Source organism: Chrysochloris asiatica, unplaced genomic scaffold (assembly GCF_000296735.1).
Source record: "Chrysochloris asiatica unplaced genomic scaffold, ChrAsi1.0 scaffold00019, whole genome shotgun sequence".
NCBI classification, from domain to species: Eukaryota; Metazoa; Chordata; class Mammalia; order Afrosoricida; family Chrysochloridae; genus Chrysochloris; species Chrysochloris asiatica.
The window spans coordinates 5,098,186-5,124,557 of record NW_006408537.1 but is presented as its reverse complement, the minus strand read 5'-3'; the positions used below and the strand labels follow the sequence as shown (position 1 = coordinate 5,124,557).

At 36.7% G+C, this 26,372-nt stretch overlaps 1 protein-coding gene across 1 annotated transcript in view; it reads right to left on the bottom strand.

Annotated features, from left to right (window-relative positions):
• Nucleotides 1–26,372, bottom strand: part of MLIP (muscular LMNA-interacting protein) — a 346,096-nt gene that overhangs the window by 132,105 nt on the left and 187,619 nt on the right. The window contains exons 4-7 of the mRNA XM_006835775.1: nt 15,498–15,569; nt 1,189–1,254; nt 1,023–1,106; nt 860–919 (exon numbers count right to left, since the gene is read on the bottom strand). Coding sequence (XP_006835838.1) covers nt 860–919; nt 1,023–1,106; nt 1,189–1,254; nt 15,498–15,569 — 282 coding nt within the window. The remainder of the gene's footprint in view (nt 1–859; nt 920–1,022; nt 1,107–1,188; nt 1,255–15,497; nt 15,570–26,372) is intronic.

The following is a 26,372-nucleotide window of genomic DNA, read 5'->3' as shown; positions in this document are numbered from 1 at the left end:
ATGAATGTAAAGCTAATGTTCTCCCATGTAAACGATCACATAATTCACAATGAAAATTGCATGGCTAAAGCATGAAAATGTATTTTTATTTATCCCAAGAAAAATAAATCTGAGAGGAAACTAGTAATTATCAATAATGGGAAACCCACAAGCCTTTTGAAATGTGTTTGAGTAGATCTGTACTAAGCATTTGAAAATATAATTTGAAGATCATTTAGCATTTTTGCCCCCAAAATTAAAATAGCTACGTAATAAGAAAACATTTAGATATTCCATAATAAAAATTACTTTAGCAATATTCTAAAATTCTAAGATATTCAGGATATCTTACCCAACTCAAAGAAATATTGAAAAAAAATTCAGTCCATCAAAATAGAAAATAATTTCAGAAACAGCACTAAAACCTTTTAGACAAATATTGCTTCAATCTACTTCATTTTGTACTCCTACTCTTCTAAGGGGCTCTGTGAATTACATCAGTAATGGTTTGAGATGAGCAATGGTTTAACATGGAAAAAAGTTACATTGTCGACATGCAATTCAAAACAGCTTCTTATAATGCTTACGGATAATAAATAGTATAACATTAGTTTATAATTTTTTTAACTTGACCCACAACAAGAAATATATTCTACTTTGCAACCCTCTACACTCATGATTATAATGTACATGTAAACAAATGCCATGCAACAGTACCTACTCTTACTACTGCCTGCTATTTTACATTATTATTCTCTTCATAAAATGCTGGTTGATAATCACTAAACAAATATCCTGGTTCACTAAGGGCCTTAACCTGCAATGTAAAAATCATTAGTAAATCTTATAGTTTAGAAAAGTATATCAAACATGCACATACTTTGATTGTGTCGGAACCCAACAACGACTTTGGGGAACTCGAAGGAACCTCAGAAGAATGCTGAAAAAGAAAGGACAAGCATATGATACAGCTTCTAAAGTAGACAGAAATGAAGAGAAGCAAAGCAAATTTTTGAAATGCACAGTCTAGTCTAAGGCATTACCATAGACAAGGAATCCTGTAAGACCTTATCAATGGTAGCACAGAGCTCCTCAGTTTGTTTTCTGAGCTGTGCAGGGAAACACAACTGAAAAAATTGAAACCAGGTACTGAGTTAGCAATGAGTTTTGGATTGCACATCAAAAGTAAGGTTGATCTGAAGTCATTACCTCCAAAGGCGAGTCTAGCTCGTTGTCCTTGAAGACACTTTCATTCTTGACTGGTTCATCTAATGCCTAGTGATAAATGAAATAGTTCTCATATGAGGTTACTAGTCAAATGTAAATGTCTCTTCAAAACGAGTAATCTAGCTGAAAGAGAAGCAGTCAAAGAAAGATACACTTAATCACATTCTGTATACCTCAATACTTCCAATGACAACAATTATCTTTAAATCATTTGATGAATTATTCCACAAATATTATTCCACAAAAATATCGAGCTATTTTCCACAATATCTCATTGCCTCTTGTGGAATTAATATCTCTATTATATTAATGCATGGAATCCTGGTATAGCACTACAGGATAATGCAGCAGACCTCAAGGTCAGTTTGAACTGTAAGGTCGGTGGCTCAAATCCTCCAGCTGATCACTGGAAACTCTAACAGTGTCTCTATGAGTCAAACCATCTCGATGGCACCTAACAACAATAACAATTCTATGTATGCAGGGAGCATAGTGATGCCATATGATTAGCACTGGGCAAGGAACCACAAGCAGGTACAGGTGAGTATACATGTGTGCATAGATAACAGTAGATGTACATGTACAAACAGATATGTGTGTGTACACACATCTACTCATTAATAACACAGTTAAAAATACTTCTGAGATACAATATAAACATTTTGAAAGAATGTTTTTCTGGGTTTGAAGCCTTGCTCTCGTGGGACAACTTAGTCAATTGGCAGTACAAAGTATACATTCTTTATCCTGATGAGGTGAATAGCATCTGAGATCTTAAAAGCTTACAAGCGACCATCTAAGATACAACTAATGGTCTATACTTCTTAGAACCTTAGAGAAAGAAGGAAATCTCAGAGAAGAAACTTCTGTGCAGGGCTAATAGCCTACACAAATCACAATCTCATTTACCTTCTGAGAGCAGAACTAGATGGTGCCTAACTACCATCACTATCTGTTCTAATGAGGGCCACAAACCATGGACCCAGACAAAATGTAAGAAAAATGTAGAAGAATTCAAATTCTTTAAAAATCCAGACTTTCTGGACCAGTTTACACTAAAGGGCTTCCTGAGATCTTGATGCTCAAGAACCTGATATACTCTTTCTTTAACCTTGAACCAAAATTGTTCCGTGAGTCACATTTTAGCTAAATCATTGATTGGCACACAAAATAAGATATTGCTCATGACAATGAGCCTTCATTATAAAAACACATCTTTATGAGACCAAAAAGTCAAAAGTTACTCTGTAGCAAGGATGAGAATCCAAAGGAAGTAGGGAAACTAGAGTACAGGAAAGAAAACAATCAGAATGCAATTAATGGAATGTTGACATGTAAAAAATATAACTAATGGCACTGAGCAACTTGTGTAGAAATTGTCAAATTGGAATCTAATTTTCTATATAAACTTTTTTCAAAAACACTAAATATTTTTTTAAATCCCAATCCAATTCCTGTGTAATGTTATGCTTGGCCCTCACACAAGGTAGTGTGTTACCCACTGCTTGAGTCACTATAGAAATTTGCACACAATTTAAGCATATTTTATTTTATAAACTTGTTTTCAGATGCTTCCCTGACTTAGCTAGCTTTCATGCTTTACAATTTCACCTATTACAGTCAGGGAAATGCAGTATTTATCTTCAAGTCTTCAAGATTGAACTCATGAGAGGAGCTCAGTAAAGATCTCCATGATACAATGAAGGGTGAACTCATGAATAAACCCAAAATCTACTGCCATCGAATAAATTCCAACTCATAGTCACTCTATGATACTGACTGGAACTGCCCCATATGGTTTCCAAGGCTCCACCATGGCTCCTGAACTGATGAATTGTTGTTGTTGTTGTTGTTAGGTGCTGTTGAGTTGGTACCAACTCATAGTGAACTTATGCACAATAGAATGAAACACCGCTCCGTACCCCAGTCTCACAATCATTGCCATGCTTGAGCCATTGCTGCTGCCACCGTGCCAATCCATCTCGCTGGGGGTCTTTCTCTTTTTTGCTGACCCTCCACTTCACCAAACATTATATCCTTCTCCAGGAACTAGTCCCACCTGATAATATGTCATGAGAAATGAAGTCTGGCTATTCTGGCTTCTAAGGAGCTTTCTGGCTATAATTCTCCAAAAACAGATTTGTTTGTTCTTCTGGCAGGCCAGGATACTTTTAATATTATTCTCCAACAGCATAACTCAAATACATCAATTCTTTTATGGTTTTCCTTATTCATTGTTTAACTTTCACATGCATATGAAGTTGTTGAAAATACCATGGCTTCGGTCAGGTGCACCTTAGTCCTTAAACTGATATATTTGCTCTTGAACATGTTAAAAAGATGCAGGAGATTTGTCCAATGCAATATGCTGATTGATTTCTTGACTCCAGCTTCCATGAGTGTTGATGGCTGATTTGATCAAAATTAAATCTTTCACAACTTCATTTTTTTTCTCCATTTATATGGATGTTGTTTATTTGTCAATTGGTGAGAATTTTTGTCTTCTTTACATTGAGATGTAACCCATATCAACAATTAAGTGTTCCGGAATATTCATTCTCTGCAATGTTGTCCATACTTGTCATTATCAACACAATCGAAAGCCTTTGAGTATTCAACAAAGCTCAGGTAAACATCTTTCTGGTATTCTCCATTTTTAGCCATGATCCATCCTTATGTCAACAATGATATCCCTCATTCCATATCCCTGTCTGAATGCAGCTGGAACTTTTGGCAGCTCGCTATCAATAATTTCAGCAAAATTTTATTTGCATGCAATATTAATGATATTATCTGATGGTCACCTTTCTTTGGAGTGGGCACACATATGGATCGTTTCCAATAACTTGGTCAGGTAGTTAGCTTGGTCTCCTAGATTTCTTGGCATAGGTGAGTGGATGCCTCTAATGCTGTGTCAGTTTGTTGAAAGATTTCAATTTGTATTCCATCAATTCCCAGAGATTTGTTCTTTGCCTGTGCCCTTAGCGAATCTTGGGCTTCTTCCTTCAGTATTGTTGGATTTGATGATTTGCTACCTCTTGTGATGGTTGAACACCAACCATTTCTTTTTGATACAGTGACTCTGCTATTCTTTCCAACTTAAATAACCATGAAAGAAATAACACCTCATTCTCCTGAAAAAATATTCAATGTTCTTTAGCTTTTTAAAGTAGAAATCTCTCTCTTTCTCCAGATTTTTGAGGATACACTTCAATACGTTGCCTTCTGCATCATTTAGGCTACTTCATCATCCCCATTACCCACATCTGGATTCCTTTACATCACTCCTGGGTTAGACTTAGAAGTTGCAGTAGTTCTCTGTGTTGAAATGGGCCTCTGTGGAGCTGCACTGCTATGCTGAGAGTTTTTTTTTGGTTTATTCAGAGCTGGAGCAACAAGGGAAAGGGCCACAGCCATTTCTTGACCTGTGTAGTCTGGAAGCTACAGGGTCATAGTCTTTTCCATCATACTTTGCATCAATTATTTCTCTTAAAACCTGCTTGTAGAATTTTGAAATCCTGGATATATTCATGTTATAGCTTAGTTTGAAATTTCACTTTGTTCAAGGCAATGGAGCCAGGGAAAAGCATGTCCATAAACTGACAGTAAGCAACCCCTGAACACAACTATTCAATCTTTGTAAGATTCAACTTGAAGAGACTCATTGATCTAAGCCAGAATGTCATGTTGACTTAGGTTACTACTGGTGACCGAAGATGAATATACATTCAATGCCATCTTCAGCTCTTGCTGAACCACATCCAGTGCCCAAAGTCAACTTGGGTCCCATCTTCATCTCATTCAAACCACCCTCCCCTGCCCAACACCCCCACAATAGGCTCCTGTGTGATGTTCTTGATGTCATCCTACAACTTTTCTAGTCATCAGTTAGTCATTAGTGACTAATTTATTAAATCTGTTCTTGAAACGATCTCTAAATTCAGGTGGGATATGTTCAAGGTTATATTTTGGCTTTGGTAGACTTGTTTTAATGTTCTTCACCTTCATCCTGAATTTGCATATGAGCAATTGATGGTCTATTCCACAGTTTGTCCCTGGTCTTGTTTGGACAGATGATATGAAGCTTTCTCATAATTTCTTTCCACAGATGTAGTCAATTTGATTTCTGGTATTCCATCTAGTGACATCCATATGTATAATCATCTTTTATGTTCTTTAAAACAGGTATTTGCAATGAAAATTTGCAAAATTTTCTTACAAAATTCTATCACACGATCTCCAGCATCTTTTCTAGCAACAAGGCCTTATTTTCTAACTACTGATCCTTCCTCTTTGTTTCCAACCTTTGCATTCCAATCTCCAGTAGTAATCAATACACCTTTGCATGTTTGGTCAGTGTCAGACTGAAAAAGTTGGTAGAATTCTTCAATTTCATCATCATTGGCTTTAGTGGTTATTGTATATATTTGAATAATAGTTGTATTACCTGGTCTTTGTTGTAGCCATATGGATATTATCTACATACAACCTTGTACTTCAAAACAGATCTTGAAACATTCTTTTTGATGATGAATGTGATACCATTCATGTTATTGTCAGATACAAAATGACCAATACTAGTCCATTTCAGCTCACTAGTGCCTAGGATATTGATGACTATGTGTTCCATTTCATTTTTAACAACTTCCAATTTTCCTAGATTCATACTTCATAAATTTCATGTTCTGATTATTAATGGATGTTTACAACTGTTTCTCCTCATTTTGAGTTGCGCCTCATCAGAAAATGAAGGTCCTAAAAGCTTTACTCTCACCATCACAGTCGACTCTACTTTGAGAAGGCATCTCTCCCCAGTCTTAGTTTGAGGGCCTTCCAACATGAGGGGCTCATTTTCTGGAACTATACCTGACTATAGTCTTTTGCTCTTCATCATGTTTCAATATTGAATATTCTAACAGTGTTGCATTACTATTCATTTTGTTTTCACTACTAAATATTCACAAGTAATCTATCTCTCCTGCCTAGCCTGTCTTAGTCTGGAAGTTCAGCTGAAACCTTTCCACCAACGGTGACCATGATGGTATTTAAAATACCAGGGGCATTGCTTCCAGAATCATAGCAATACACAGGCCACCATAGTGCAAGCAACTGACAGACAAATGGTGGGAAATGAATGATATATGGAGTTAAATGAATGAAAGAATCATTGAAATAATATGATTTTCATATCCCCTGATAAAATAGTCTAGAGAAGTGGTTTGATTGCTGAGTATTTTAACTAACAAATCATTTCTTTTTTATATATATTACAATTAAATTCATTTACCATCATAGATCTAAGCATGTGATAAATGGTAGTGCAGTGAGCTGATATTTGTTTTGGTCAGAACAAAATTAGGTTGATATTTTGATTAGTCTGTGGGAACTTACTGCAGTCATATACAACTTTTTTTAAATGTTGAAATTCACTCACAAATGGGAAAAAAAAAAAATCTTCTCAGACCCCTTAGTAAGCTAGGCAAGGTAGCTGATATAGGTCAGTAAAGCTGAGACTTTAAAACTGGGCAAACAGACTACATTACAATGTCTTGGGGGACTATTTTGAGTTTAAATGGCCTTGAGATTTACTAGAATTGATTTTTTTTTATTGACTAGGAGTTATTTGGCCAATGTATCATCTTGATTTACTCCTTCCAGGAACAATAAAGAGAAGTTTTTCCCCTGTTGCTTGAAAATATACTAAAAGAAAATATTTTAAATTCCCATTAGCTAGAAATCTGACCACAGATTGCTTTATGACAGCATAGCCAGCAGGATTATATTGATATTTCTTTAGATTTATTTATTTTGATTGAAGTTCTTTTAGAATACTCTCCAACAATAAAGCAATTTTATTTAAAATAGGCACTTGCTACCAAATTAGAATATAGCCAATTGAGGCGTAAAGTGGACAATCCCATTTTTTAAAAGATAACATGAATTGTCAAAAAATTTTTAATCATTAGAAATATTTTCATTTTGACTACAAAAGCCAACTTTGGGGTCCACTTCTTGAACTGAGACAGCAGAAAGCAATTTTTGAGTTTAGCATTGCATTATAATGAAGAGCTGAGCACCATGGACAAGCATTGCCAAAGTTCTTGTGAAAAAGAAATTCAGTGCCCTATAAAAGATACATGTTTGCCATTCAAAACATGCATCTCTGATGGGATTACAATGATTTCTTAATCACATATATTGAGTCAATCTACCCTGGCCCCTTTGTTGTTAGGTGCCATCGAGTCGTTTCCGACCCATAGCGACCCTGATCAGGGTTTCCGAGGCTCTACATCTTTACGGGATCAGAAAGCCTCATCTTTCTCCCGCGAAGCAGCTGGTAGTTTCGAACTGCTTACCTTGCGGTTCGCAGCCCGATTGGTAACCACTACACTACCAGAGCTCCTTAGGACATTGGATTAAGTTATTAAAAGCTGAAGATAGGATAAAATAGTTGCACTCTAAATGGAGTTTGAAAGCAAACTGCTTTCAAAGTAAGAATAATCTAAAAGGGTTTGTAAACCTTGTGTGACCCATAGACTAGCTACCAGATGCAAGATGTTGTTATTGTTAGGTGCCATTGAGTTGATTTCAACTCATAGCAGCCCCATGTGACACAGTAGACCTGCCCCCAGAGAGCTTTCTGGTTATAATCTTTATGGAAGTGGATCTTCAGATCTGTTCTCTTGAGATGTAAGGTGGGGCCAAACTATCAACCTTTCAGCTAGAAGCCTAGTGTTTAACCATTGTCCAATGTGCTACCAAGGCTTCTATCCATTGCTTATAGAATTGGATTTCAGAAATGTCATCATCAAATAGTTGTAGTTTAGCAATGATCAAGTTCACGTCCCCAAAATTACTAATGCTAACCCAAAAGCTTCCTATATTTCATAGCTCTGACTGGCTCTTTAGTGAAATAAATAGGTGGAGGGCTACAAAAGTGATTTTTAGCCATTGCTACAAAACTCTTTATAGAATTGGAAGCATTCTCAGCAAAATATCACTTCAACTTTTTTTGTTGAAGATTCCAGTCTGAATAGTATTTGACAGTGAAAAATGTAAGTAAAACTATAAGGCAGGTCAAAGTATAGGTTCTCTGAAGATATACAAATATTGACCAGTAGATTATTTTCAGATGATTGATTTACAACTACATTTTAAGAATTTAGGAAATTCACTGAGCATTTTGGTCTCAAGATCTTTAGAGGCTAAATATCTGTTCTTCTCAGATGCAGTGAGTTTTTTCCAAACCATTATAACCACTTCCAAACTCATTCCATCAGGCTTAACTGTAGGAGAAAACTTACCTTTCTTTCATTTAATTAAGGATATCAGAAGAATGTTCCTGACTTCCAGCCAATGGTACCTCCACTTGAATTTGCCTCATCTTTTAGTAGCTCAAGGAATTCATCAGGCTTGTAATCCCTCACTCACTCAAGTTCACAAGTTAAATCATTTCCAATTCCTTTTATTATGAAGAGAAAATACTTTTGTTGCTTTAATGTACGGATTTAAATGCATTTTAACAAGGGCCAAAAAAAAAAAAAAGTGTTGTAGGCAGGGATCCAAAGTCATCATGTCTTGCTGAATATTCCATTTGAACTAACTGTATTTCATCAGCTGCATGGTAAGCAGAGTAAAGGGTGGAGAAACAAATCCTTTTGAGGTCCAGTGCAGCAACTTACTAGTCCTTTGTTGTTGTTGTTGTTGTTGTTGTTGTCAACTCCTATCGAGTCAGTCCTGACCCATAACGACCCTGTATAGAGTTTCCAAGGAGCGACTGGTGAGCTTGAGCCACCAACCTTGTGGTTCAAACCAACTTTGCAGCCCAGCACCTTACCCCACAGCACCACACCAGGACTCCTTACTAGCCCTAGTGTTTCCAAAAATCTACTTGAATTCTCTAAGTATCAAATTCTTCACAGAGTTATGAATATGGTAAAATTGTAGCTCAGTGCCTGTTGTAATGGAGGACTCCATAGCCAGCATTGTGACTGCACTGTATAATCACCAAAAAGTGCCAAGTCAAAAACTAACTTACTTCCTTTCCAGAAAAAGATCCTTTATATATTTTCTACAGAAGTAGAATTGGTGAGACATATATACAAGCTTGTATCTGTCTAAATTCTACTTCTGTAGAAAATATATAAAGGATACAAGCTGTGGTCCTGGTGTGGCACTGTGGGTTAATGCACCAGACTGCAAAGCCATTTGAACTACAAGGGCGGTGGTTCAAGCTCATCAGCTGCTCCTTGGAAACCCTCTACAGGGTTGCTATGGGTCGGAATCAACTTGGCGGCACTTAACAACAACAATACAAGCTATAGGGTAAGCTCTGGACTTCTAGTTACAAGGTCGAGAGTTAAACCCACCAATCGCTCTCATAAACCCTATGGCAGCAAACGGACCCTTTGGCTACAACAACAACAACATACAACCCTAAAGGAAGACTTTTAATTATCATTATACCAATTGCTACAATAAACTCCTTTATATTTGTAGTAAATGAAGAAAGATTTGCCTTAAGAAGCTAAGGTAGGGGTGGGAAAAGGGTATTTTAGAGAGCTACCCATTCATTCATTGAATGAATAATTCACTTTTTATCAAGAAAGTACTATGTTACCTCAAAGTCAAAGTAAAGAAAGAACCCAAAAAGTCTGCAAAATGAAATAAGTTAAGTGCTTTAAAAGAGGCATGTATATGGAAGACAACTAAGAAGTAACAACATAGATTTGAATACTAGAAACGTCTTCATTGTTGAAATTGGAAACACACTAACCTCTTGTGCTTATCTAAATAAAGCATTGCCTCTCTACTTCAGGTCATGTGCAATAATAGCAACCAGGTTTTTGTTAAATGTTTGAGACATGAAGAGTTCTCAAAATACTCTTGCCCAAGAACATATGTTTAAACAGATTGGTGTTTATGAACTTATGCTTTAAAAAATTAAACTGGCATCTTAGAATAAATTGATTTGAAGACTGACAGAGCAGCTCACTTTTTTTTTTCCCCCCTTTCTAGTTTTGTACCATTGTGCTGTATGATAAGCACTGAACTGCTAATCACAAGGTTGGTGATTCAAATTCACCAGCTACTACTTGAAAACCTAAACAGGGTTGCTATGAATTGGAACGTACTCAGGGGCACTTAAGTCACAGTTTTTATCATTGTACTCAAAATACCTGTTCTTTATTTTTCCTCCAACCCCACCACCACCAAAAAAACAATAATAAAAAATCACATTATTTTACCTTATTACTTTTCATTTAAAAATGTAAATCATATAATTTTTATTTACTATATAGAGAGTGTGGAGTCCCAGTGTGGCACTGAACTGCTAACTGCAAGGCCAGCAATTCAAACCATCAGCTACTCCTTGGAAACCCAATATAGGGTTGCTATGAGTTGGAACCGACTTGATAGCACTCGACAACAATAAATATAGAGAATATGGATTCCTGGTGTGGCACTAAAGGACAAACATTGGATCTTAAGGTCAGTATGAACTACAATGCCAGCAGTTCAAATCCTCCAACCATTCCTGGGAAACCCATACAGGGTCTCTATGAGTCAGAAACAACTCAATGGAACTTAACAATAACAATATATAGATAGTGTAACACTATAGGATAAGCATTATTCTGCTAACTGCAAGATTGGCGGTTCAAATCCACCAACTAGTCCTCAGAAACCTGATACTGGGTTGCAATGAGTTATAATCAACTCCATGATACTTAAAACATATACAGACTTAAGCTTCCCTAGTATTTTTCTTTTATCATAGACTATTTATGAATTAAAAGTTTGTTGGAAATAGCAAAGAAAAATGACATTAGTTAGTAAAATAATAACTAACTCAAGCTTTTATTTTATCACAAGGAATACTTGTGAGGAAGAGAAAAGGAAATTTACAAATATTGTCAGGGAAAAAAAATCAGACTTCCATGTAAATAAATTAATCACTTGAGAATATAAAAATGCCCATCATTTGATTTCTTATAAATATTCCTACTTTCATTTTTTTCTTTCTTGAATAATAATAATAATAATCCATTTTCTTTGCATAGTAATGTGTCCAGTTTAATTTTAACTTCTACCTGTTGCTATCAGACATAATATCTAAGAAAAATTATTCAATTAAAGTGGTATCTTTAAAACTCTCTTAGAAGCATTGCATTATAAATATAAAGACTAAAGAAATGTCCATATTAAAATTATTTCCCAGAGAACTCAGTATTGCTATAAATTGTAACAAAATCCACAAGCATCACAAATACAAGCTGATTAGATCACTTTATTCATGTTTTATAATCACTTGTATTTCATCCTCATGTCAATCTTGAAGATGATTATTGGCAGGATATTAAGCCAATGACCTTGTTAAGTGCCACCGAGTCAGTTCTGACTCACAGGAACCCTGTATAGGGTTTCTGAGGAGCAGCTGGTGGATTTGAACTACCAACCTTATGGTTCAAGCCAAGCTTGCAGTCAGTCCAGTGCTTATCCTATAGTGCCACACTAGGACTCCAAAGCCCCTTATGCCAATACCTTAAAATATGATGCAATATAATTTATTTCTTCCTGTTAAGGACTTAAGTTAAAAATTCTTCCCCTCTAAATGTTAACAGGCAAAAAAACGATAGAATGTGGAATACCCTGTAGATTTAAGTTCTGGTGCAGTTAATAAATTATAGAATAGAAGTACCAGAAACTTCATATCCTCCGCCAACAAAATGTACTCTTTTAAAAATGATAGGCTTCAATTAGGGTGATTAAAGCTGAAAGCAATCCAGTGATTTAATGATAGCTTAATGTTTGGAGAGTTGAATATTGATGTCGGACTCATTGCAAGGGATGTCCAAATTCAATTTGGAGAGAATCCTGCTTTTAAAAATAGTATTTTTTAAAAGTAATTCTACTTCTTGCTAATTATGCTACATACTAGAGAAAAGAATGTGATATAAAATATCTGCTTTAGGTTTAATCTGGTTGGGGAAGTGAACTAATTATTGAAACATCCAAAGCTTGTATAATGTATCTTCTTTCTATCTTCTAAGACATTCTAACAGGATTGACCCTATGAAGTATTACAATGAGACTGATGCATATCCTTACCCTTAATTATAGTGCTATATATGATATTAACAGGACCTCAGAAACGTTTCTGTGATTTGAGATATTACAAAATGCTAATTATTCCCAAAATCAATGAGTTTCTGAAGATTATGGTCCTAATTTTTCTTCTCAATTTAGAAATAAGAACCTTTGATTTCAGTGACATAGGATGAATTCTGTTGTATAAACAAATGAGCAAAATGTCTAAATTGCCAGATTTATTTTTTTAAAGCCACAGCAGTAAAAGGAGCAGTATGATATCATTCAAGAAATAGTATCAGAAAATGGAAACAAATGCACACAATTTTAAGATAAGATTTTGTTATTTAAAAATTGTTGCTGAACAGTTTCTCACTGAGAAACATACAACCAGGAAATTTTGGCCAAAAAATACACATAATTATACCAAGGAACTAAAGAAGTAACAGTTTATCTCCACAAAGATAATTGCCCACTCCACACCAGTACTTATGCAATAATAACCCCTTCCAGAATGGCATTATTTTCAGTTAGATATTATGATGTTCACATCATGTTAAACCAAAAATAAAAATAAATAATTTTCCTACAAATTATGTTTTATTCACAATAAAAAACACAAAATGCTTCCCTTGTGAACTTGTATTAGATTAAACATGCACTGATACTATCAGATACATTAATGAAATGGGTTTAGATAAAATTGGAATTTCAACTAATGACTCTTCATCTGTAATGATTAACTAATAGACTATAATCTCTATAATCCAGTTACTTAGAAGAGGCGAGCACTCTGGAAGAGATTCTAGAACTAACACTGACATCTACCTTTTAAGAAGGATTAGCTGTTGTTTTTCAAAATAGAAAGGTAATGAAATACTACACAGTTCAAGAAGAAGGCACCAAGGAAAACAGTGAGCATTACGGTAATGGGAATTTTGGTAACAGTTATGAGTTGTACAATTTGATTAATGTAATTGATATAAAAGAGTTCAATAATTGAATACTGTTGAATTTGCAAGTTGTCTTATATATTATTTCTTATAGCAACAATACTAATTGGATTGTGTGTGTGTGTGTTTTAAGAAAAAGACAAAGAATGCACCTATGTCAGGTGAGATGAGCATGATGGGACGATACCATGATGCAGCTGGACAGTAATCTCTTATTTACTTGTTTGCTCAGGGAAGCTTCTTCCATTTCTGTGAAGGCAGATACTCATGACTAGACTTCAGAACTGTCTGTAACGGACAGAGTCTGGTGTGGGAGTACTACTATTATAATTCAACAAGATCACCCTAAGCAGTAGGACAAGGGACAACTAGTGTAGGACAAGTGTCACTTCTTATCACCTACTGAACCCTCCTGAAATCAGGATTTCAGTCCAGCTGGTCTTTAAAAAGAACTATAAAAGGTAGACCTTCAGGAGAAAATTTAGAGCAAAAACTGCAGATTCCCCTGCAGTCCAGTGATCTCAGATTGAAGATAGAAAGCATAGGATTTGCAGTTATGGAAATTATAGACATATTTAAGAAATATGTCCATTTAATGTTCACCTTTGTGCTACTTATAATTTCTCACTAACAATTTCCACTTTGAAGATAAGAGAACATATAAAGATTTTATTCCCCCAGATAAACCTAAAAGGATAAAAATACAGATTCACAAACCAGTGATCAAAATAAAACCTAGTTGACAAATATTATTTTGACAAATAATAGTAGCAGCATTTCAATCACTATAATTGTACAAAGGGAAAAAAGTGGGTTAATGCACTACAATAGATTGCCTAAATAAAGCATCATACAAATAATACATTAAACAAATATTCTCAAATATTTGGTAAATGATTTCACTTCAGTTCTGTTATGAACCTCCACTTGGGCTTGAGCACATGTAATGTATTTATTAAACCAGAGGCTTTACTTTAATTGACCTAGTTGAGTAATGGTGCTTTAATAGCAAAGCAAAAAATGTCCTGAAATCATGTGAAAGCATCTGGGTCCTTCGGAGTGCTGTCAATTCTCCCTTCCTTTCAAAATGATTGAATCAGTGCCTAGCAAGTAGGGACAAAAAAATTTAGCTCCTGATAGAACCTAAGGGGCTAAACTGGATATTCAGCTAGTATGCTTCTATCTTGTAGAAGCTACTATGCATCTTCAAATCTTGACCAGTCAATAACCAAACTGGTCAATTGCTCCAGTGTAATCTCGTGCCTGGTGTGGAACTGTGGGTTAGTGTGCTGAATTGCAAAGATGGTTTGCGCTGCAAGATAGGTGGTTAAAGCTCACCAGCCAGCCGCTCCTCGGAAACTGAATACAGGATCATTATGGGTCAGAACCAACTGACCCATAATGATGGTACAGCAATTTCATGCCACCTCTATATTTTGGTCAATACAGATAGAGGTGGAGCTGTGGTAGCTTAGTAAGTTACACATTGGGTTGCTTAGCACAAGGAGGGTTGCTATGAGTCTATATTGACTCAAAAGCATCTAACTACAGGAATAAAGGTACAGGCTCTTGATTATAATATACCACGTACAAAATAAAAACACTGCTGTTGTGGAATAGACGCTGATTCATAGTAACACTTTAGGACAGAATAGAACTCTCTGGTAGCGTAGTGGTTACAAATCGACCTGCGAACTGTAAGGTCAACAGTTCGAAACTACCAGCTGTTCCATAGGAGAAAGATGAGGCTTTCTGCTCCTGTAAAGATTTACAGCCTCGGAAATCCTGTACAGGGTCGCTATGAGTCGGAACCGACTCCATGGCACATAACAACAACAACATAGGGTTCCCAAGGTTGTAATCTTTATGGAAGCAGACTGCCATATCTTTCATTCACAAAGTAAATGGTGGCTGCCAATCAAACACTTCACCACTGCACCATCTGGACTCCTTAATAGCCATTTAGAACTCTGAAAACAAAGGCGCTATCAAGCTGTGAACCAGGCTTTCCAGGACTGCTAAACAATGGCCTGAATAGCTAAGCCTCTAGTGATATATCTGTCAAAGACAAGCTGATTTTACTGACCAAGATGCTTTCATCATGTTCGTCTAAACTAAGAGCAGAGCTTTATTTTAGTAAAGGTAGAACTTTAAAACAGAAAACTTTCCAACAGAAATTTTAAGGAATATAGAAAAAAAATGGCATTAGGAACATAAAATTCTCTATGCTTTTTTGCCAACACTGACCTTCTGTTCCAAAAGAAATATGTTTGTAGGGATTGCTGCAAAAGCCTTGTAGCTTGACTTGGTCTTGTATTGCTAGAACGAGTAACCAGAAAGCAAGAGTGGAGATGAAAAGGAGAAAGAACACAACATAACTTTAGACTAGTTCTACCAAGTTAATGACATGTTATCAAAGGAAGAAAAAATTCTTATGCTTGAACAACTCGTTTCTGACAGAAAAGACTAGCTCACCATGTTAATATTTTATTAGAATGAGAAGCAAAGAAATACCAGTAAAATATCAGCCTTGGGATCATAGACAATTATGTGCTCCCAATTTCAGAACTTAAAAAATCCATTTCCACAAAGTTACACACAAATTTCTCATTAGCAGCATTTCCTCCAAGGAGTACTAGTCTATAAATGCAGGCTTTTTTGCTTGATCCAGAAAGGAAAGTGGTTCTACTTTATAGTGCCATAATTAACCAAATGGTGTGCCAACAAATTTAATTGACCTCTTGATACATACTATTGCATCATTCATTTTTAAAAAATGAGAATACAGAAATTAGTAGCAGTTTTTTTAAAATCCACAATGTAGTAGATCATTTGAATATAATTAATATCAGCAATTTAGCTCCATAATGGAAAAACTAGGAGGTCAAGCTTTTAATCTTAAATTCATTTTCTTAAACCTCACCATAGTCTCCTGCACTTTCTAATGCAGTGATGTTAATGAAAGTCACAGAGGTATACATAATAAATGATAAAACATGTTGAATTTTAAATAAAACTCAAAGTATTAGAGTTCAGTTTTGTGGAGAGGGAAGTGCGTATGAGGAAGTTGTAGAAATCAAAATAATATGCACATAATAATATCAAAATCTCAATTTTGATATTGCGCTGGGTCCCAAAATGCTTAAATAAGTTCAAGGTTTCCAACACTTCAAAACTCTGCATATCAGAAAGCTTTCTTAGGGTTCCTGAGTCACAGGAAATCAACTTAGTGCTTCAGACTGTCTTGTTGTTGTTGTAAGTGCTGTGGAGTCAGTTCCAACCCATAGCATCCCTGTATAGGGTTTGCAATGAGCGACTGCTGAGCTTGAACTGCTGACCTTGTGGTTCAAACTGACTTTACAGTCCAGCACACTCACCCACAGCACCACATTAGACTGTCTTAGTGCCCTAGAAAGCCGACCAGAGGGCAGAGACCCAACCCATTGCCATAAAATCAGTTCCAACTCGTTGTTGTTAAGTGCATCCAGCGAGTTCTGGCTCATAATGAGCCTGTACAGGGTTTCCAAGAAACAGCTGGTGGGTTTGAAGTGCTGACCTGGTGGTTCCTGGTTCAGTGTTAATCCTACAGCACTACACATATAGGGTTTCCAAGACAGTGAGTCATTATGGGGAGCAGATAATGTTGTCTCTTTTTACTCTTGTCCTGTTTTATGTTTATGTTAGATATAATTTAAAAATTAGCACCTTAGAGACTGAGGCTTGTATATCTATTCATTGATACTCATACTTCCATATGTATCTACATGCATATATTCACATGCCCACACTCACAAATCCACACAAATTCACACACATGCACACTCTCATAAAAAATACTCAGCAAAATATACACAAGAAACAGTTCAGAAGCTCCATGCTTTTTTCTCCCAAGGAATAAACTCTGAATGCTCACTTATCTTTCACGTTCTCATCCCCAAGTCCCAATCAACTAGCTCTTCTCTGTGATAGAAAGCAGCAGTGTGGCCTTTTGCAAATCCTTCAACTCTTCTGGGTCCCATGCTTTAATCTTTTACATGAAAGGAATTGTTCGAAGATGTCTCAGGTCCCTTTAACCCCTAAGTCTCTACGTTGGCCCTGCATTCCCACATCTTTCAGAAAATTTGAATAAGGATTGAAAATGAAATGCCATCTCTTTCTGGGGAATAGAAGCTAACCTTTATTACTAATAAAATCACATACATTGCCCCATTTAATTTTATCAAAGGCCTGTAACTGAAAAGTCAATAAGAAAAGGAGACACGGAAAGGTTAGGTGACCACATAACCCATGAAGAGCAGAAATAGGTTTAGATCCCAGATGTGCCTTGATCCAATTCTCATGTTAACTCTTGAAGGAGAACATTTCCCCCCTAAATATAAAAATGAACTCCTAATGCAGAGTAAAATATACCACTATTACTCTAGGATGGTTTAAAAATATTTAATTGTAATAATAGATTACACTACTATCACTCTCTCTGTAACAGACATTATTCTAGAAGAGTTACATACAATATTCCATTTAATTGTCACAACAAACCTATTAGGTACATACCATATTATATTCATTTATACATGGAAATTGAGGTACAGAGGCATGAACTAAGGTCGTCAGCTAGGAAATCACACCTTGGATTTATATACACACTGTAGCTCAATAATTGTACACTATTTGTATCCCTGCCTGTCAGTTCAGAATCTGTCTGTAATCATTTATGTGTGTCCTTCTGTCCTCACCTGCCCTTAAAAATCTAGTTGGAGAAGTCTCCACAGAGATATTTCTTGTTATTGAAAACATAATGTCAAAGAATCTGAGAACAAAAAGTAATATTGGAGGCCATCTGGTTCAACCTCTTCATCCAAGACACGAATTCCTCTCTTCGTCTGTTCTCTCACCACATGAACACTTGTCTGTCCCCAAAGGCAGCACATTCAAGTCTAATTGTTAGAATTGGTACAGAATTTTCCTAATATTGAGTCAAAATACGTCTCCCACTGAACTCCTCCATCGGTCTTACTCATAATTCCCTGTTGGAATTGTGTCACCTTTACAACTCCCTTCTTATTGATCCTCAATCAAAGAATTCTACTATCCTCAAGAATCTCCAGTCAATACTCCTTTAAATGTTGAAGGAACAAAGTATATAACTCTCTTGTTGTTGTTGTTATGTGCCATCAAGTCGGTTCCGACCCATAGCGACCCTGTATAGGGTTTCCGAGGGTGTAAATCTTTACGGGAGTAGAAAGCCTCATCTTTCTCCCGCGGAGCGGCTGGTAGTTTCGAACCGCTGACCTTAAGGTTCGCAGCCCGATTCGTAACCACTACGCTACCAGAGCTCCTTAGATGTGTTTAATACAAAGCAAAACATAATAATCACCTCTATGATATTGATGCTAAACATCATTATTGCAATGGACATATATTAATTAGGATTTTCTTGTTGGCTTTTGTGGAGAGTTTAGAACAAATATTCATGAAGGGGAGAGCAGAGTCATGATCAAATCACATCATCTGAACTCCCTATTTCTTCTTTTTCAGCATTTGTTGACCTTAAACTCCATCCTGTGCTTATGCTTTTATTTATTAGATCTAAAAGTTGGAATTTAAGTATCATCTCTACCCAATTTCATCTAATTAAAGTTGCTTTTTTATTGCAGACCACACCACCAAGGTTAGGATTTTTATCTAAATTTATGAGCCATTTTCTGAGACATTCTTCCAGGCAGCTGATCAGTAATCCATCCTGCAAATCTATTTGGATATTACAGTTCAAATAATTGATTCATTCAACAAATATTTATTACCTATCTCCTACATGGGAAGCCCTGGTAGTACTGTGGGTTAAGTGCTGGTAGTTCAAACCTGCCAATCACTCCATGAGAGAAAGATGAGGCTGTCTGCTCTTGTAAAGCTTTGCAGTCTCAGAAACCCTAAGAAGTTCTGCTCTATCCTAGAGCATCACTGTGAATTGGAATCAACTTAACAGTAGTAAGTTTGATTTTCTTGGCTCTATTACATGCACTGCTATGTGTATTGGAGATTGAGCAGTAAACAAAGTATTCAAAGCCTTTAGTCTCATTTTCCCCTGCCTACTACTACTGTGAAATAAACATTTAAGTGGGACAAAAAGGAATATTGGGATATATGATTACAGAAAGCTTGTAAGCCTGTCTTTAGCTTATAACTGATTATATTAGCTAAAAGGGGTAGTAGAATTTGCTCAAGGAAATAGACTTCTTGTAAGCCTTGTGGAGTATGGGGCCTTAGGTAGAATCCTGAGCCCCACCCAGAAGAACATTCTGAGGTGAGACATTACTACTTGGAAGGACAAACAGACCAACCTGGAGAGGCTAGAGGAGCAGGAGATGTTTCTTGAAAGAAAACCCCCCATTAATAACAAATTTTAAAAAGTAGACTATTTGGCTGTTACAAGATCAAGCAAGCTGTTCGCCTGGGAGCCTTCAAGGCAAAAAAAGTCAGCCCATCAGGGTAAACCCCTTCTAAGACTGAAACTCAAAAGGAACACACAAGCAGCTTGTATGCTCACTGGTGACCGCCCTGGTCTACTTGTGAGTGGAAGTTGGGAAAATGCAGCAATGAAGACATGGGCTGAATTTGACCATGTTCCATTGACACCTGTTGACCTTGAGATGAGAGAGAGAAGAGGAAGGGCTGGCTAGTCTGAAGTTTAGGGAGACATGTGAACTTCTGAGCCCATACACTGACCTAACCACTGGGGGCTAGAATTAAGAGTGAAGTGGCCAGCTGGTCTGAAGTGGGGGGAGATGTTTGAGAACTTCCAAACTTGCAGATACACCCATTTGAGCTAGCTTGGATGGCTTGCTGACCAGAACTCAACCAGATGAAAATAAAGTTTGGTACAGGAAGCAAGTGTAAATTGCTACAATTTGATGACCTGAATCTTTGCTTATTGTAGGGATTCTTGGAATTAAGCAATAGCCAGAGCCCCAAGCAACAGCCAGTGGGGCGGCTCCCTGTCAAAAACCAGGTAGCAGACTAGTATCCATACTGAAAACAGTATGTGCTGGACACAGAGGATATAGTTTGAGAGCGTTTACAGCTAGTCTTTCAGAAAGCACAAAAACAACGTTTTGAAAGGTCAGCCTGTCCCTTTCCCTCCACTCCCTGCTCAGAAAGAATATACTTCTACTTCTTCACACCTTCCCTTGATCCTGTTTACTTGCTTCAACAAAAACCCATGAGAACTATTTTTGGGGGCCTCAGTCAAGCCGGACTGTGGTCTCCCTTAGGTCCCTCATTGAATTGTTTCTGGACTCTGAGTAGTTATTGCCTCCGTGACAGCTTATGGATGTAGTTGCTCAAAAATGCCAACTGAAAGGGAAGGATTCTTCACATCAGGGGTCAAGTTTTCCTACTCAGTATACAGGGTTGCTAGAGATGGGCGACTTAGATGTTGGCTATCAAAAATGGGGAGCCATAAAGGCACAAAGTGACTGGCTTACAAGCTTTCACAAGTTTGCTTAGTTTGAAAATGAGGGAGGTCTCAGGTAGAATACCCACTGATTAGTTTTCCTCTTTTCCAGATGCATCTGGTGAATCGGGATGGGAGACGGGAGAAATAGGATTTTATGGTTCAGTGGTGGGTAATTATTATCATGACTAATTGTGGTTGTCACAACTGTAAATGTAGAATATGTGAAACTAAAAAGAGAGAGTAGTTAATCTTTCATTCCAGGAACAGAGGGCCCTAGGACCATCAAGGGAGAAGAGCATGAGTGGAGCAATCCCCTTTTTTCCTGGTAACCCTCCCATTTCCCCAAATTTATGATAGTTTTGCAATAGAAATAAAAATTTCATTTGTTTTTATGACAAATTTTATCTAGACCAGAAAAAATGAACTCATTTAGAGCAATGTTCTTTCTAGTTCTTCATAGCTTTTACCCTTTAAACAACTCTTAAAACATACATAATTTTTTTTTTTTTTCAGTCTAAGAATCATTCTTGTTGCTATAGAAGTTTTGGATCCACAATCTTTCCTTTAAGTCCTGGTGGTGCAGTTGTTTAATCTTTAGGCTGTTAACTGAAAGTTCAGTGTTCAAATCTACCAGCTGCTCTGCTGGAAACAGTTGAGGTTGCCTGCTGCTGTAAAGGAAACCCTAAGAAACAGTTCTACTCTGTCCTCTGGAATCACCATGAGTCAGAACCAACTTGATGACAGTACATTTGTGCACTGAAGTTAATGACATACTATGATGCTTCAAGTCATTTTCCTCCATTCTTTAATGTCCTGTAAAGCCTAGCCTCTATAAAATCCCTCGTGTGGCACTGTAGGATAGGCAATGGACTGCTAACTACAGGTCAGTGGTTCAAACACACCAGTCACTCCTTGAAAATCCTATACAGGTATGCAGCAGTATATCTATGATTATGGTCCCATTTGGGAGTGAGTTGTTAATGAGGTAGGACTAACGTCAAACTAAGAACTAAGGATTAAGGTAGGACTAAAGAGTAAGGATTAAGATAAAACAAGGATTAAGGATGTGTACTTTACTAGAGGGTGTAACTCAAATCACCACCCTTAGTTTTCCTTGCAGACATAGTCTAAGTCCCCAGTATTTAAGAATGTTTTAGCAAAGTTTCCTCCCTTGCTGTGGATTTTGAATCTGGCTCACCTGCATCTAACCTCCTGTTTGTGGGATTTGTGATCTATTACCTGACCTGATTCACCAGCTCTCAAAACCTTGTGTATCAACAGACTGTCGTCTGGCCTGCTGATTTAGGTTCCTCAGCTCCTGAGACTACATGTGGGTGATGAGAATCCTCCACACTGACCTCTGAACTGTGGATTTGGGACTTGCCAGCCTTCACAATTGTGTGAGTCATTTCCTTGACGGTTGTGAATTCTGTGAGATGCTGTGACATATTGCAGAACCCTGGGACATGAGCAAGAGGAGGAGTGGTGATTAATATCAGGGCTATGGGATGGTATAACATATTGTGCATTTGGGATATCTTTCACTTCCACCTCATAGGGACCAGCCTCATGCTTATCTGTCTGAAAAAAGTATTCCTACAATTTGGTTTGGGGTTTATCTTTCTTTTGGTCCTTTTAACCATATTCACTCCTTTAATAATTTATACTCAATCCAAGTAGTGGAGTTCAGTATTCTAATTTGAAGCATATTTCTTCTTCACCAACTCTAGGGCTACCAAGTAATGAAACAAATGCCTTGGTTTCCTTTTCTGGTGTAAAACTATGTATCCCTCCAGTCAAGGATGCTTCTGTTAACATGAACAACAACTTGCAACATTACAGGCTAAAACAACTACCAGCTAGTCACAGGAAGTAGAATTGATTAGCCTGATCCTGAATGGACAAAATTCAGTGATGCCTTTTCTAGTTCTTCATTCACCTTGTAACCTCTGCTCTCAATTAACATTTAATAAATATCTACTATATGAATGATGGAGTCTTGGTGTGGCACTGTGGGTTAATGCGTTGGACTGCAAACATGGTTTGAATGGCAAGGTTGATGGTTCAAGCTCACCAGCCATTCCACGTAAACCCTATACAGGGTTGCTATGGGTCAGAACCAATTTGACGGCACTTAACAACAACAACAAACTATATGCAAGGTCACTATGAGTTGGAACTGACTCAACAGTACTTAACAACAACAACATATGACTGATAGGAGCCTGGTATGGTGCTGAAGGATAAGCAGTGGACTGCTAACAAGGTTGGAGATTCAACCCACCAGCTGTTGCTCAGGGTTGTTAAGAGTTGGAACCAGCTGGACGACACTTAACAACAGCAACAACATGACTGATAAAGGGAAAAGTATAGGTTTAGAAAAGGAAATGGCATTTTTGTGCCTAATTTACATTAATCTGAGCTAGTCCTATTGATAGGCAATGCTAGATACTACAATGTAAATTCCATGATGTATTCATGTCCCTTCAGGAATATAATAAAATATAATAAAATTCACCAAAGGATTTATATTTATGTTTCTAATATATGTTGCCTTTGCTTATAAAATAGTTTTAATTTTTCTCTGTATCATGAGAAAATCATGGGTGTTATTGTGGCATTCCACAATCTGACTCCATATCTTACTACTAACCCTTAAAACTCCACCATGTTTTTGTTGTTAAGTACTTTGAAGTCAGTTCTGGCTTATAGCAACCCTGTATAGGGTTTCCAAGGAACAGCTAGTGAGTTTGAACTGCCAACCTTGCAGTTCAAACTGACCTTGTGGCCCAATGCTTATCCTATAGCACCACACCAGGACTCCAGTAATTGTGACTCATGAAGACTCAAAGTGAACTAAGTTAGTTACTTTAACAATACAAACACTGGGACTTGTGGTTGTATTCTAGGTTCAGATGAACATAGAAGTTTCAGATTACCCAAACAAAAGGAGAGAGCCCTGGTGTGGAGTCTCTGTACCACCATGGTCAACTTTTAGAAGCAATCATGAAAAAGAAATCATGAACAGTTGCTTCCTACTCCTAAACACTTTTTCCTGTTCCTCGGTGACCACATCTGCACTGTCTAGGTCAGTATCTCTCTGATATCGGGTCACATAGAATAATGTATTATTGCCAGCAAATTTGCAGTGGGATGCATATGGGGATGTTTTGACACCTTAAAGGAATGAGAGTTTGAAAAGTAAAGTACTAGTTTTACAGGCTTATGAAATATTGCCAACCTCCCAATTGATTCATTAAACAATCTATGTGCCCAAATATCTTTAAGATAAGGACATGCAATCTACTAGAACTCCTCATTGTTGGAAGAGACCATCATTGCATCTCAGTGAGCAACAGACTCTACAAAGTTTTGAAGTGATGTCCACACCATGACAACTCCATAGGAGAAAAATCAAAACTATTTTATAAATAAAGGAAAACTATACTGAAAACCTAAATACAGCTGCATGGGTGACTTTCATGCTATCAGTTTTTCTCAAGGGAAGAAAATGTCTCAGCAACGTAGATATTGATCAAGGGTAGCTTGGGTAACATTAGGTGGCCCACCATAAGACTATGATTATAAAGCAAATGATATTTTAAAACTCCATCTGAGATTAAAATACCCTCTTATCAATTATATCATACTAGTGCAAACAGATTCCGAAACTTAAGATTCTGTCTATGAAAAAGAAACATCAAACGTGCTTTATATCTGGATTTAGTTCAACATACTCTAGCTGTTCCATTTTATTTTAATATCAAAGGACAGTAGGGTCCAGACTTTGAACTAATATCATTCAAATATTCTTGTTTTAATTTGGTGGCCATTTTTGTTCTAAGATTCTTTCCTTCCTGGATCTAGGACTGAGTGAAGCTGGTCTAAATCAGAAGCTCTTTGACATCAAAGAAAATACTGTGCTCGGGTTAGTACCACAGTAGAAGGAGCAAGACAAGAAACAACCCCATTAGAGCATACAAATTCTTTGATATCACAAAGCTTTTGTCTATTGCCATCTGTAATTCTATAAAATAATCTTATCAGTTTCAACAACACAAGTCAAACATCAGATAAAAATGGTATAAGATTGATAAATTCCAGGATTAATTTTAACGAATTTTAAAATTATAACTTTTTGCAAATAATAGTTTGTAAGCTGACTTTTACTTGGAGACATAATAGCAATAAGCAAGGGAAAAATAAGTGTGATAAAAAAATAGCATGTCTCAGGAAGTAATTTTATAGAAGTTATAGGTTATTGCTTCTTTTTTCTGGTGAATTTTTACATATGATAAGAAACCTTTTTTTTTTTCCTGGCCAAAGGAATAGAATAGTATTTTTACTGGCTTGTAAATTATTATCTATTCTTTTTATTTTCAAGTTTATAAAATTCCTTGTCAATTTCTGTAAGTTTGAGTTTTCTTGACTTGGAAATAAAAAACCAGAAAAATAAAGAAATGCATAATTTGTTTATTTTTTATGTTGGGAGATCTAGGGAAGAACAGACCTTCAACCAAAGCCTCACTGGCTTATTCTCACCCAAGTCTTCCACTATATCCAAAATCGGACAAAGCATGAACAAAGCAGAGTGAACAAGTAGAAACACTTGGAAGAAGCTTCAGGACTTAAATTACTTCTCACGTAAGTAGTACGTAATTTACGTACCTGGAAGCTGGGTTTAAGAAAGGATGATGTTTACATTGCAAAGACTGAAATATTAGCTAGAGTTTTTAATACATTGCAAATGAATGTATGCACATGTGTACTAAAAAAATCAAATGATTTTAACTCAAACAAATAGGATTTTCTCATTTTCATAGAAAGTTAGACTTTTTCCAACTCATTTGCTTTGAAAGTTTCAAGAGTTCTAAAATGTAACAACTTTAAGAATGACCAAAATAGTTTCTATAAAGTGAAAATTCTGACTGGTATTCCATAATAATGAAGGTTTCGTTCGTCAGAAGTATTAAATTGGGCTAAAGTGCTAATTAATTATGTGGGAGTCCTGGTGTGGCACTGTGGGTTAATGCATCAGACTGCAAAGCCATTTGAACTGCAAAATCGGCAGTTCAAGCTCACCAACTGCTCCTCGGAAACCCTATAGAGGGTTGCTATGGGTCAGAATTGACTCTACAGCACTTCACAACAACAACAGCCCTGGTATGGCACTGTGGGTTAATGAGCCAGACTGCAAAGCTGTTTCAACTGCAAGGTTGGCAGTTCAAGCTCACCAGCTGCTCCTCGGAAACCCTATATAGGATCACTATGGGTAGGAATTGACTAGATGGCACTTAACAACAACATTGAAACAATCAAATAATATAACAAAGAACATGATTTCAAAACTCATGACTTAATATATACCTATAAACTGAAGACAATATAAACATCAGGTCTGCTCTGCCCATACCAGATATGTCAACTGGGCAAGTTGATGACTGAACTACAGTTTCTTGGTGTGTAAAATGAAAATAATAATGTCACCAACACCACATCATTATAAACATTGCCTGATATAATCTATTTTAATTTTTTGTTACTATTTTATAGAAGACTAGCATAGTACTCTGGTAGCGTAGTGGTTACGAATCGGGCTGCGAACCTTAAGGTCAGCGGTTCGAAACTACCAGCTGCTCCGCGGGAGAAAGATGAGGCTTTCTACT